Source organism: Mobula hypostoma, chromosome 11 (genome assembly GCF_963921235.1).
Source record: "Mobula hypostoma chromosome 11, sMobHyp1.1, whole genome shotgun sequence".
In the NCBI taxonomy this organism is placed as follows: Eukaryota; Metazoa; Chordata; class Chondrichthyes; order Myliobatiformes; family Myliobatidae; genus Mobula; species Mobula hypostoma.
This window is the reverse complement of record NC_086107.1, coordinates 103,314,475-103,327,154: the sequence shown is the minus strand read 5'-3', so window position 1 is coordinate 103,327,154 and position 12,680 is coordinate 103,314,475. Positions and strand designations below refer to the sequence as shown.

At 49.3% G+C, this 12,680-nt stretch overlaps 1 protein-coding gene across 1 annotated transcript in view; it reads left to right on the top strand.

The window, feature by feature from the left end:
• LOC134354037 (phosphomannomutase 1-like) overlaps positions 1-12,680 on the top strand; it is a 28,913-nt gene that overhangs the window by 2,533 nt on the left and 13,700 nt on the right. Inside the window, 3 exon segments of the mRNA XM_063062716.1 lie at positions 8,614-8,731; positions 8,935-9,011; positions 12,073-12,164. Of these exon segments, the coding sequence (XP_062918786.1) occupies positions 8,614-8,731; positions 8,935-9,011; positions 12,073-12,164 (287 nt within the window).

Here is a 12,680-nt window from a genome sequence, read left to right as displayed (position 1 = left end):
CGGCCGCTGGGAGAGACCGAGTAGGGTTTCACGCTGCAGCGCAAGACGGAACCGCGGGAAGAGGTTCACTATATCAGCCCAGGTATTCTGTTCGGATCCGGCCTCTGGTCTTCCACCGAGTCAGTTCGTCCTGTGTACCGATTCACACCCAGCCCCACTCTGCCATACACCAGAAAATCTGCAGATGCTGGAAATCCAAAGCAACACACACAAAACGCCGGGGGAACTCTTTCCAGTCCTGATGAAAGGTCTCGGCAAGAAACGCCGACTGTGTACGTTTTCTACCTGGTCTGCTGAGTTCCTCCAGCGTTTTGTGTGTCCCGCTCTCCCACCACCGGGCGACACAGACACTTAGGACGAGGTTAGAATTCTTATCCTTCGTCATCGGTTGCTAACCTGACCTCACCGCTGTCCATTGCTCCCGTCTGAACCGTCCCTCGTAAACTTTACTATTTTCCTCCGAGTTCCCCACAAACTCGTTCTCTTCTCCCCCAATACCTATCCCCCTCCCAAACATGTCCCCCATCATTTGGCCAAATTTTTTTAAACAAATTACCGCCCCCCCCCCCACCAACCACTCGCCAACTTTCAACTTCTGTGTCCCAGTGTGGAAGTTTGACCAGGGTACTCGCATGGGATGTTTTGATGTGTATACCTCGGTACAAGTCACCGTCTGCCATGGGCTCGGCTTCATTGATCACTGACAAAGTGAGGAGTCCATGTTGTCGTTGAGTGAGTCATTGGTTAGATGTTTCCTTAAAGTTATTATGACCAGGGGATAGTAATGGGCTGAGTTCCCACTACCTATTAAATGCTCGCAATGACGTGACTCAAATAGCCTCTGACATCCAAGTCCAGCTCCTGTCCTTCAAATGTGGCTCACAGAACAGTTTCTACTGACAGGAGAAGGAGCTAAGGCACCTTCGGGCAGACGGGGCTCGTCAGCCGTGGTTGGCAGCTCATCTAGGAGAAGGAAGACTCTGGTCTCAAACCTTCACTGCCTTGTGGCTATACCCACTCATGGGGAAGGCTTTGGGAGTAAATCCCGAGGGAAAAATCGGGAGCTGGCGTCCCTAAGGCAGTCCAACGTTGAGTCTAATGCTGACTGGCGACTCCGGCGACTCCTGCGACACCACTGGTGCCAAACTGTATCGGTCTCTGCCGTTCTCTTGGGTTCATCAGATGCATGGAGAACAGTACATAGAAATCTACAGCACGTTACAGGCCCTTCGGCCCACAATGTTGTGCCTATCATATAGCCTACTCTAGAAATTGCCTGGAATTTCCCTATCTCTCTATGTTTCTAAGCGCCATGTACCTATCTAAGAGTCTCTTAAAAGACCCTATTGTATCCACCTCTACCACCGTCGCTGGCAGTGAATTCCACGTACCCACCACTCTCTGTGAAAAACTTACCTCTGACATACCCCTTGTACCTATTTCCAAGCACCTTAAAACTATGCCCCCTCGTGTTAGCCATTTCAGCCCTGGGAAAAAGCCTCTGGCTATCCACACGATCAATGCCCCTCATCATCTTATACACGTCTATCAGGTCACCTTTCATCCTCTGTCACTCCAAGGAGAAAAAGCCAACTTCACTCAACCCATTCTCATAAGGCATGCTCTCCAATCCAGGCAGCATCCTTGTAAACCTAGTAGCTCGGCTACCTCCTCCGACTCCATGCACACAGAGAGGGGGAGTTTGCTGCATGGGCAACAGCTTGCTCTGCATATCCTACTGCCCAGGCTTCTGTATCACATAGACAGCTGGGGTGCCACGTTCATGGTCAACCCCAACCGACGGAGAGCCTCATTGGTTAGACCAGAGTGAGGACACCTTGATGGTGAGTGAAGGAGGCCAGGGGTAGACTGCCAGTTTCTTGAACGGACCTCTTGTTATTATCAGACTCCCAAATGGACCTCATGTGTAAGACTATGGAGTTTTGACCACACAATCTACCTCATTTATTATTTTGCACATCATTGTTTACCTGAACCTTCTCTGTAGCTGTTTCCACTTCATCCTACATTCTGATTGGTTCAGGGCAGAAGTACAAGAGCCTGAAGTCCCACACTCAATGCCTTAGGAACAGCTTCTTTCCCTCCACCATCAGATTTCTCAACAGTTCATCAAATTAATTCCTCTTTTGCACTATTTATTTTTTATTGTAACATAAAACATCAAATTTCATGACCAAAGTCGGTGATAATAAATCTAATCCTGGTTTTGTTTTACCTTGTTCTGCCTCAGTGCACTGTGTAAATGATTTGATGGTCAGTATGCAAGACGAGCTTTTCACTGATCTTGGTACAGTAGCTTAGTGGTTAGCGCAACGCTTTATAGTACGGGCAACCAGGGTCAAATTCCCGCCACTGCCGGTAAGGATTTATACGTTCTCCCTGTGAATGCGTGGGTTTCCTCCGGGTGCTCTGATTCCCTCCCACAGTCGTAGCTGGACGTACCAGTGGGCAGGTTAATTAGTCATTGTAAATTGTCTCGTGGTTAAATTGGGGATCGCTGGGCAGCCCAGCTCATAAATAAAAATGTGCCAATAATAAAGCCATACCAATTCAGGCTGTCGCCTGACAGTTCGCTCAAAGCCTCAAAATAAGAAACGTGTGGATTATGCACGCGGTGGCAAAGCTGGTAGAACGGCTGCCTTGCAGCACCAGCATCCCAGGCTCAATCCTGACCTCTGGCACTCTCTGTGTAGAGATCACTCATACTCCCTGAGGAAACAAGAGAACCTATTGGGATCCCAGATAGGAGTGTGGGTTAGTGAGTTAATTGGTTATTGTAACTTGCCCCTAGTGTGGGGAATTGTTATAGGTGGGTTTAGGACATGTACGTTTAGCAATCGACTTTGGCTACCAGTCTTCAGATCTGAATATGGATTGTGGATTTAATTTGGAGTGCAGCTCTGAACAATGAGTTCCTCAGAACTGTGAATCCTAGTCCAGAGAATGCTGATTCAAACTCGTTTGGATGTACAGTATGTGGTGTGGATGTGAATCAGGAGGTGTGAAGATTGTATGCAGTTTCAAAGAAAACATTGTCTGTATACTGTGAATATGGAGTTGTCCTTTGATGTTTGGCACATAAAATATGGAGCCCATGTTGGGCCAGCAGACCTTTCGACCGAAAGCATCTCCATATGATGCCCGCCGTACCTTACTTAGTTGAATAAAGAAGCTGCTTTGTATCTAACAGTCATTTTCTCTGGTGACTTTATTCACGCAACGAGAATCTGGGGGAGTTGAGAGGAATGGGGTGAGAATAGGTTTCAGGGAAAATGAATGAGGAATAGGATTGTCCTATGAACCAGCATAGACGCTTTGGACCTTCTGTGTCTATATGGAACTTGTAAAGTACTTCACGTACCGATGCTGGGGAAGGCAGCAATATTGGTATAAATTATGTATGGGTTGCCATAGGAGTCAAGTAATTGCTCTAACCAGCATCTACAGGAAGTGTACCCTGGTGCTGGTCTGGCTGAGGATCACAAGGTTACAATGTCAGGGTTAATGTAGTCTCCTGGTAGACTACATTAGAACAGAGGATTTTCCAGGTTTCTTCCCCCATCTGGTAAGCTATGGATGAACCAGGAGATACGTCGTCTGCTGAAGGCTAGACCCGTGGCATTCAAGTCTGGCGATCCAGAAAACCAGGTATGATTTACGAAGGGCTATTTCAAGGGCGAAGAGACAATTTTGAACGAGGTTGGAGGCGACTTCGGATGTACGACAACTCTGGAAGGGTTTGCAAGACATTACTTCCTGCAAAGCAAAACCCAGTAACATGAATGGCAGCGATGCTTCACTACCAGGTGAACTCAACGTCTTCTATGCCGGCTTTGAAAGGGAGACTCAGTGGTGAAGATCCCTCCTGCACCTGATCACGCTGTGATCTCTGTCTCAGAGGCCGATTTTGGGCTGTCTTTGAAGAAAGTGAACCCTTGCAAAGCGGAAGGTCCCGATGGAGTACCTGGTAAGCCTCTGAAAACCTGTGCCAACCAACTGGCGGAAGTATTCGAGGACATTTTCAACCTCTTTCTGCTATGGGTGGAATTTCCCACTTGCTTCAAAAAGGCAACAATTATACCAGTGCCTAAAAAAAAAATGTGAGCTGCCTTAATGACTATTGCCTGGTAGCACTCATATCTACAGTGATGAAATACTTTGAGAGGTTGGCCTTAACTAGACTCAGCAAGGACCTGGACCCATTGCAATTTGCCTATTGCCACAATAGGTCAATGACAGACACAATCTCAATGGCTCTTCATATGGCTTAAGACCACCTGGACAACACAAACACCTATGTCAGCATGCTGTTTATCAACTATAGTTCAGCACTTAATACCATCATTCCCACAATTCCAAATGAGAAGTTGCAGAACCTGGGCCTCTGTACCTCCCTCTGCAATTGGATCCTCAACTTCCTAACTGGAAGACCACAATCTGTGCAGAACGGTGATAACATCTCCTCCTCACTGACAATCAACACTGGTGCACCTCAGGCGTGTGTGCTTAGCCACTGCTCTACTCTCTATATACACATGACTGTGTGGCTAGGCATAGCTCAAATACCAACTATAAATTTGCTGATGATATAACCATTGCTGGTAGAATCTCAGATGGTGACAAGGAGGCGTACAGGAGTGAGATATGCCAACTAGTGGAGTGGTGTCGCAGCAACAATCTGGCACTCGATGTCAGTAAGATGAAAGAGCTGATTGTGGACTTCAGGAAGGGTAAGACAAAGGAACACATACCAATCGTCATAGAGGGATCATAAATGGAGAGAGTGAGAAGCTTCAACTTCCTGGGTGTCAAAATATCTGAGAATCTAACCTGGTCCCAACATATAGATGCAGTTATAAAGAAGACAAGACAATGGCTATACTTCCTTAGGAGTTTGAAGAGATTTGGTATGTCAACAAATACACTCAAAAACTTCTATAGATGTACCATGGAGAGCATTTTGACAAGCTGCAACACTGGCTAGTATGGGGTGGGGGGCTACTGCACAGGACCGAAAGAGGGTTGTAAATTTAGTCGGTTCCATCTTGGCTACTAGCCTACAAAGTACCCAGGGCATCTTCAAGGAGCGGTGTCTCAGAGAGACAGCGTCCATTATTAAGGATCTCCAGCACCCAAGACATGCCTTTTTCTCACTGTTACCATCAGGTAGGAGGTACAGAAGCCTGAAGACACACACTCAGAGATTCAGGAACAGCTTCTTCCCCTCTACCATCCAATTCCTAAATGGACATTGAACCTTTGGACACTACCTCACTTTTTAAATATGTATTATTTCTGTTTTTTTGCACGATTTTTAATCTATTCAATATACATATACTGTAATTGATTTACTTATTTATTATTTTGTTTTTTTCCTTCTATATCATGTATTGCATTGAACTGCTGCTGCTAAGTTGACAAATTTCATGACACATGCCAGTGATAATAAACCTGATTCTGATTATGTTCAGGGTAAGGAATCCACTGTACTGATATCGAAGGCATTGTGGGTGAATGGGACAGGTTTGCAGCAGGCTCATCGAGTGAGCCTTGTGTTGTAAATATGGAGGGAGGGAGGGGTGACGACAAAGGGGATGGAGTGGGGGGGCAAGAGGAAGAAAACTCAGTGGGATGGAGTAAATGGGTCGGAGTGGAAGGATAGTTACAGGGAGTTAAAAGGCAAAAGTTTAGGGGTAACACGAGGGGGAACTTCTTTACTCAGAGAGTGGTAGCTGTGTGGAACGAGCTTCCAGCAGAAGTGGTTGAGGCAGGTTCGATGTTGTCGTTTAAAGTTAAATTGGATAGATATATGGACAGGACAGGAATAGAGGGTTATGGGCTGAGTGCAGGTCAGTGGGACTAGGTGAGAGTAAGAGTTCGGCACAGACTAGAAGGGCCGAGATGGCCTGTTTCCGTGCTGTAATTGTTATATAGTTATATGATAGTGAGTGTGTGGCTGAGAGAGAAAAGCACAATCACTCTGAAAGAAGGGGAAAGGTTTCTGAATGATTCATGAACCCATGACCCCTCCCTCATTTTTTTGTACTCTTTATTTTTGTAATTTAAAGATAGCTATGGCTTTGCATTGTAATGCTGTTGCGAAAGAACGAATTTCAGATCATGAACACAAGAGAGTCTGCAGATGCTGGAGGAACTCGGCAACAGCTACGAATGGCACGTCATGTGTCAGTGATAATAAATGTGATTCTTTGAGTGAAGACAGATATCAGGGAAGCGGGAGGGGCAGAGAGAGGAAAGAGACGAGATGGACACAGAGAAGAAGAGTTAGAATAGAGAGGGAGGGGGGGAGAGAGAGAATAAAATTGCACCTCTGATTTTATGAGGTCAGACTCAGGGGAGAGGAGCAGGAGGCAGAGAAATTCTGCTCTTGCGCAAGGTCACACTGCAGCTTCTCCGCGACTCAGTCTGCGGTAAACACCAGACTTCGGTGCCCGGGTAATTGTGTTTGTGACGCTTCCCTGCACTGGCAACACCTGTTATCTTGCCCACTTCCCTCGCCTTACCTCCTGAAGACCAGCCAAGCACCATTATCTGCAGGGACAGGGGAAGGTCCAGTGAAGTGAAGGGGGCAAGTGATGCGCCTCATCCCTGCACCCCACCAATGCCTCCTGGGGTCCGGGGGGGCGGGGGCAGTAAAGGTTGATTGGGACAGCACACTATTAGTTCAGTACGGTGGAGCCGGTGGAAGATGAAGGCACATCACAATGGCAGAGAAGGTGGAGGAAGACTGCAGTAGAGAGGGTCCCCAGTTGCCTTGCGCTCCATGTCACTGGACCCTGACCCCGATCTGTCAAAGGCCAAGTGGGGGCTGCCCAGACATCAGCCTCCCCACATTAACTAAAGTCAAGTGCAAGCGTTCTCCACTTTGGGAATAATCCACTGGGAGCACGTCGGACCTGACTCGAGTGCTTGCACTAGTAGTTAAGTGTGTAACCAGTAACACTCTGAAGAATTACTATCCAACCAATTAGAGACCTGGTTCGGCAACCAGCACACCGGGTAATATCCGCCACAAGCTCTCTTCCTAATGCTCCGCGCCTCCATTCCCAATCACCAGGCGCCATTCCCTCTGTTTTCATTCAACCAACCCTTCAGAGCCCTGTTCCTTGTGCTACTTTTCAACTTGACCAGTTCACTGGGAAATGAATAATAGTGCAACATGTCAAAATATTACATCTCTTGGGGGACATCCAATAGTTTGGAAAATTAGCTGATCAAACAGCACCAACGTGCTGGATCACTGCCTCCTAGAGTTCCTGGCCGTTATTCCTGTGCCATACGTGATGCCCTAGACAATGTGGGCACAAGCAGTGTATTACAGAGTTGTAAACAGATTGCAAGGCAGCTGGAAATGGTTTAGTGTTGGTAAACATGACACAATCCTCTGTACTTGGAAAGGCTGGAAGAGTTTTCTTCCCTAAACCTGAAAACCTGCAGGTCAACAGCCCATGAACAAGATCTGGTGGAGCTGGGGCATTGGGCCTCGTGGTCCAGCTCTCCAAGCCCTGGTTAGCCCCACCCTACGGGGTGTCAGCACTTCTCAAAGTTCAAGGTAACTTTATTGTCAAAGTGCTTACATGTCAGCACACACCATCCTGAGGTTCCTGTTCTTGCAGGTGTTCACAGTAGGACAAAGAAATACAAGAGAGTCGGTGAGAAACAACACACAAAGACTGACAAAGAACCACTGTGCAAAAGAAGACAAACAGCAAATACAAACAACAATAAAATGCATAAACAAATAGATAAATAAATATTTTAAAATTTTAAAAAAAATCAGAGAACATGAGTTATAGAGGCCTTGAAAATGAGTCTGTAGGTTGTGGAATCCATCCATTCCCCCCCAACCCTCTTCTCCCCCTACCTTCTTCCCCCCACCCTCTTCCCCCCTACTCTCTTCCCCCCTACTCTCTTCCCCCTTACCCTCTTCCCCCTTACCCTCTTCCCCCTCCCCTCTTCCCTCCCCTCTTTCTCCCCTCCGCTCTTCCCCCCACCCTCTTCCCCTACCCTCTCTCCCCTACCCTCTCTCCCCCACCCTCTATCCCACCCCCTCTCTCTCCCCCACCCTCTCTCTCACACCTTCACCCCCTCTCCCCCTCTCTCTCTGCCCTCCCTCCCCCTCTCTCATATCTACCCCCTCTCTCCTCTCTACCCCCCTCTCCACCCCACTCTATTGCTCCTCACCCCTCCCCTCCTTCTGCCCTCCCTCCCCTCTCTCTTGTATCTACCCCCCTCTCTCCTCTCTACCCTACTCTATCGCTCCTCTCTCCCACACACCCCTCTCCCCCTCCCCCCTCCTCACTCCCCCTTCCAATCCTCCTCCCACATACATAAACACTTGGGTCAGGGGCTTGGACTGCAATCCCCAGCCCAGGAACAGAGACCGAGGGGTTATGTTTCGCAGAGAAACCTTTGTCCGACAAGCATTCTCCCCAGTCTGTTCCCCTCCTCCCCAGATTCCCCATACAAGGCACTTCCTCCTCACCCCAGTTCACCTCCTCCTCCCCTCCACCCACCGTCCCTCCACTGGTCCATTCCCCGTTCTCACTCTCTTCCCCGCTCTGCTTGCAGAAAATCGCTCCTGAGCTGGACGCGTTTTTGCAGGGGCTGAGGAAGAAGGTGAAGATTGGCGTTGTGGGAGGCTCAGATTACGCCAAGATAGCAGAGCAACTGGGGGAAGGAGAAGAAGGTGAGGCGCTGGCTGTAAGTGGGGGAAGGGGGTGAGTAGACAAGCCTGTTAACCACCGCGGACAGTGGGGCCGCCACAGATCCCTCCCGACAATCCCGTTAGTACTCAGAGAGGCAGGAGCTCCCCACTCCCTGGCGGAACGTCCATTGTTCCTTCCCGCCCCGCCGTTCTCACCCTTCTCCCCTTCTGTTCTGCCACTGCAGTCGTTCAGAAGTTCGATTACGTCTTTGCTGAAAATGGGACGGTCCAGTACAGGGACGGGAAGTTCGTCACAAAGGAGGTGGGTGAGCGGCTCGGGGGGGGGGGAGGGTGCAGTGCTTTTCTGCGGAGCTGGGACCTCTCTTACGGCCGGGGGGGGGGGGGGGAGGTTTATTATTCTCACATGTACTGAGTTTCAGTGGAAAAACTTTGTTGTACGTGTCATCACATCAGTACATCGAGACTGTACGGGGGAAAAGCATTTGCAGAATACAAATTACAGTTTTTAGATTATGAGGACACGCAGCCCTCTTTTATTGTCATTTAGTAACGCATGCATTAAGAAATGATACAATGTTCCTCCGGTGTGATATCACAGAAACACAGGACAGACCAAGACTGAAAAACTAACACCACCACATAATTATAACATATAGTTACAACAGTGCAACAATACCATAACTTGATGAAGAACGGGCCATGGCACAGTAAAAAAGTTCAAAGTTTCTCAAATGTCCCACATCTCACACAGACGGGAGAAGGAAGAAAACTCTCCCTGCCATGCCTGACCACAGTCCGACTCCAAGTCGTCCGAAAACTTCGAGCTCTGATCAGCCCTCCAACACTGAGTACTGAGCATCATCTCTGCTGAACGTTTCAATCTCAGTCCCGGTTGCCAGCAGCAGGCAAAGCCGTGGATTTTGGGGCCTACTCTCCGGAGATTCTGGATTGCGCAGTAACAACAGCAGCGAACCAGACATTTCAGAAATTTCTCCAGATGTTCCTCTGTGCTTTCACGGCTGTCTCCATCAAATCAGAATTGTCCACGGCCCCTGTTTAACGATATCATTTCACCAGAGAGCTGCGTCGCACTGCCATCTTCTCCTCCCACTTACAGAGGAAGTAAGGTTCAAGGCCGTGACACGCTACACTAGGGTCAAGTGTCTGTTTTATCACACAAGAGGTGTGCTCAATAGTCTCATGGCCCTTCCATGAACTCGGGCAGTCACAGAGAAAGCATGCAAGCTCCACATAGACAGCACCCAAGGTCAGCATCTAATTGGGGTTGGGGTTGGAGCCGTGCTCCAGCCTAATGTTAGCCGCTTTCAGGCTTTTTGTATGGGAGAGTGGAGAGGAGAGATAGTCCAGGGTGGATGGGGCCTTAGACTGTTCTAGCTACTTGACTTGGGCAGCAGGAGATGTTGACAGGGTCCATGGAGGGGAGGCTGGTGGAGGAGAGTTAGGGAGAGTGAAGCTGCTGGTAGAATCATGAGGTTGTTCAGTAGGGTTACAGGCTCACAGAGTCCACACCAACCGTCAACCACGTAGTTACGATCATCCTATTACCAATCCCATCTTATTCTCCCCAGATTCCCATAATCCCAGCACCCCCCTCCCCTGTCCAGTTTCTACTCTTCATCTACACACTCGGGCAACTTTCAATGTCCAATTAATCTTCCAACCCGGACAACTTTGGGATACAAGAGTTCTTGAGTAACACTCCTTGTCAGTGGTGGGGAGGGCTTTGCCTGTGACGGACTGGGCTGTTTCCACCTCTTCCTATAAACTATTCCATCCCCGGGCATTGGTGGTTCCATACCTGGCCGCGATTCAACCGATTAGGAGACTCTCTGCTGTGCATCTACAGAAGTTTGTCAAAGTTTTTGGTGACTTGCCAAATCTACGCAAACGTTTAAGAAAGTTGAGGCGGTGTGATGGAGCTCACGTGCTGGTCCCATTCATCCAGCATCCAACTAGAAGATCAGGTAGACTGAGGCACATCTGTCATCGAGTTCCGGCAGCCGTCGACGTGCGACTGTTCCTATTTTCACCTGTATTTAAGTAGTTGTAGGCAACCTTGGCGATGGGGCTGGAGTCACGTATGGGCCAGAGGAAAACGAAATGGTCTGCAGGTGCTGTGAACATGATCAAGGTTGGAATGGTGGAAGTTTCGCCTGATGACTGAAAGAGGGTTGAGACGCTGGAGGGGAGTTAGTGGGTAACTGAAGACGAGGGAGGGGGAGGAGAGAGTGAAAATGGGGTGGGGAAAACAAGAAGTTAGGGACATGAGAGGAGGAAAGGAGAGGGAGATGAAGGATCTCTGCAGGTGGCAGGAGCAACTTCACCAGGACATCATCAAGTCATAGAAAACTTACAGCACTGAAGGAGGCCCTTTGGCCCATCTAGTCTGTGCCAAACCATTTAAACTGCTTACTTCCATCGATTTGTACCCAGACCAGAGCCCTCCGTTCCCCTCCCATCCGTGTACCTAATGAAACTCTTCATAAATGTTGAAATCAAAGACACATCATTCCAAAACTTTCACCACCCTCTGAGTGAAGACATTTTCCCTCATTGTCCCTCTTAAGCATTTGGCCTTTCACCCTTAACCCATGACCTCTGGTCAGCTGGCGATCTCTGATCCTGTCGAGGGCAGAAGGTTGGACGGGAAAGCCGGGCGCAGGGATCTGGGAATGGGGAGAGGTAGATGTCGTTCAGAGTGAGAGGGCTGAGCAGCCAAACTTGGGACAATCTCCATCCACGTGCAGAGTCCTTGGGAAAGATTCAGAAAACTGGGAGGTTGGAACGTGTTGGAGGTGAAGTGGTGAGTTTTCAGCAAGGCCGGACTTGGTTCATCCTGTGCTAATTGATGCATCCCTCCCCTTCCTTTTTCCTACCCTGTCCCTTCCCACCTCCTCCCCTCCCACTCCTGCCTGTCCCTTTCCTCTTTCACTTCTGTTCCTCCCTCCCCTTCCTCTTCCCTCCTCTTCTCTCCCTTCCAACCCTCCTCCTTCTCTCCATCCTATCCAATTCCGTCTCGTTCCCCCTCCCGTCCCCTCCTTACCATCCCCACCACCACTCTCCCCTTCCTCATCCTCCCCGGGCTGTCCCCTCACCACCTCCTTCCCACCTGTCACCCTCTCTGGTTCCAAGCCCACCTTTCCCTGACCCTCCTCTCTCTTCTCTCCCCCCACCGACCGATGTCCCTTCCTGCCTTCCCCACACCCCCTCCTCTCCTGCTCTCAATACAAATCCCATTTTGCTCTTGCCTCCCTCACCTCCCTACCCCTCTCCCGTACCTTACCCACATCTCCCTCGTCCCCTCTCCCCCACCCTCGCCCTGCTCTGTTGTTACCCCTCAGGCCATCCAGAACTACCTGGGTGAGGAGCTACTCCAGGAGCTGATTAACTTCTGCCTCAGCTACATGTCTGACATCCGACTACCCCGCAAAAGGTAAGGAGACTGCACCCGCCCTTCTCCTGCCGGGCCTGGCTCAGGCATGGCTGGGGGGTGAGGGGTAATTGCTAGCCTGAGTATGTGGGCTGTACAGTAGAAGGTGGGTAGATGGAGAGTGGGGGACGGCGAGTGGCTCGGGGATTAATGGGGGTAAATTGCAAAGGGCTAGAAGAACCATGGACCCGACTCCAGCCGGCCGAATGTTCTGACCTCAAATGTCAACCATCCCTCCGTCGCCACAGAGTTCCTCCAGCAGTCTGCTTTTGCTTTCATGACCCTATTACAGCCCCAGCGACCCAGGTTCAATTCCTGCCGTTGTCTGTTTTCCCCGTGACCTCCCACATTCCAAAGACGTACAGGTTAGTAGGTTAGTTGGTCACAGGGGTGTAAATGGGTGGCATGGGCTCGATGGGCCAAAGGGCCATCTACTACTGTTACAGTAGTGTATCCCTAAATAAAATTAAATTACATTTTAAAAATCCTTACAATATACAGAGTGGTCTTTCAGCCCCT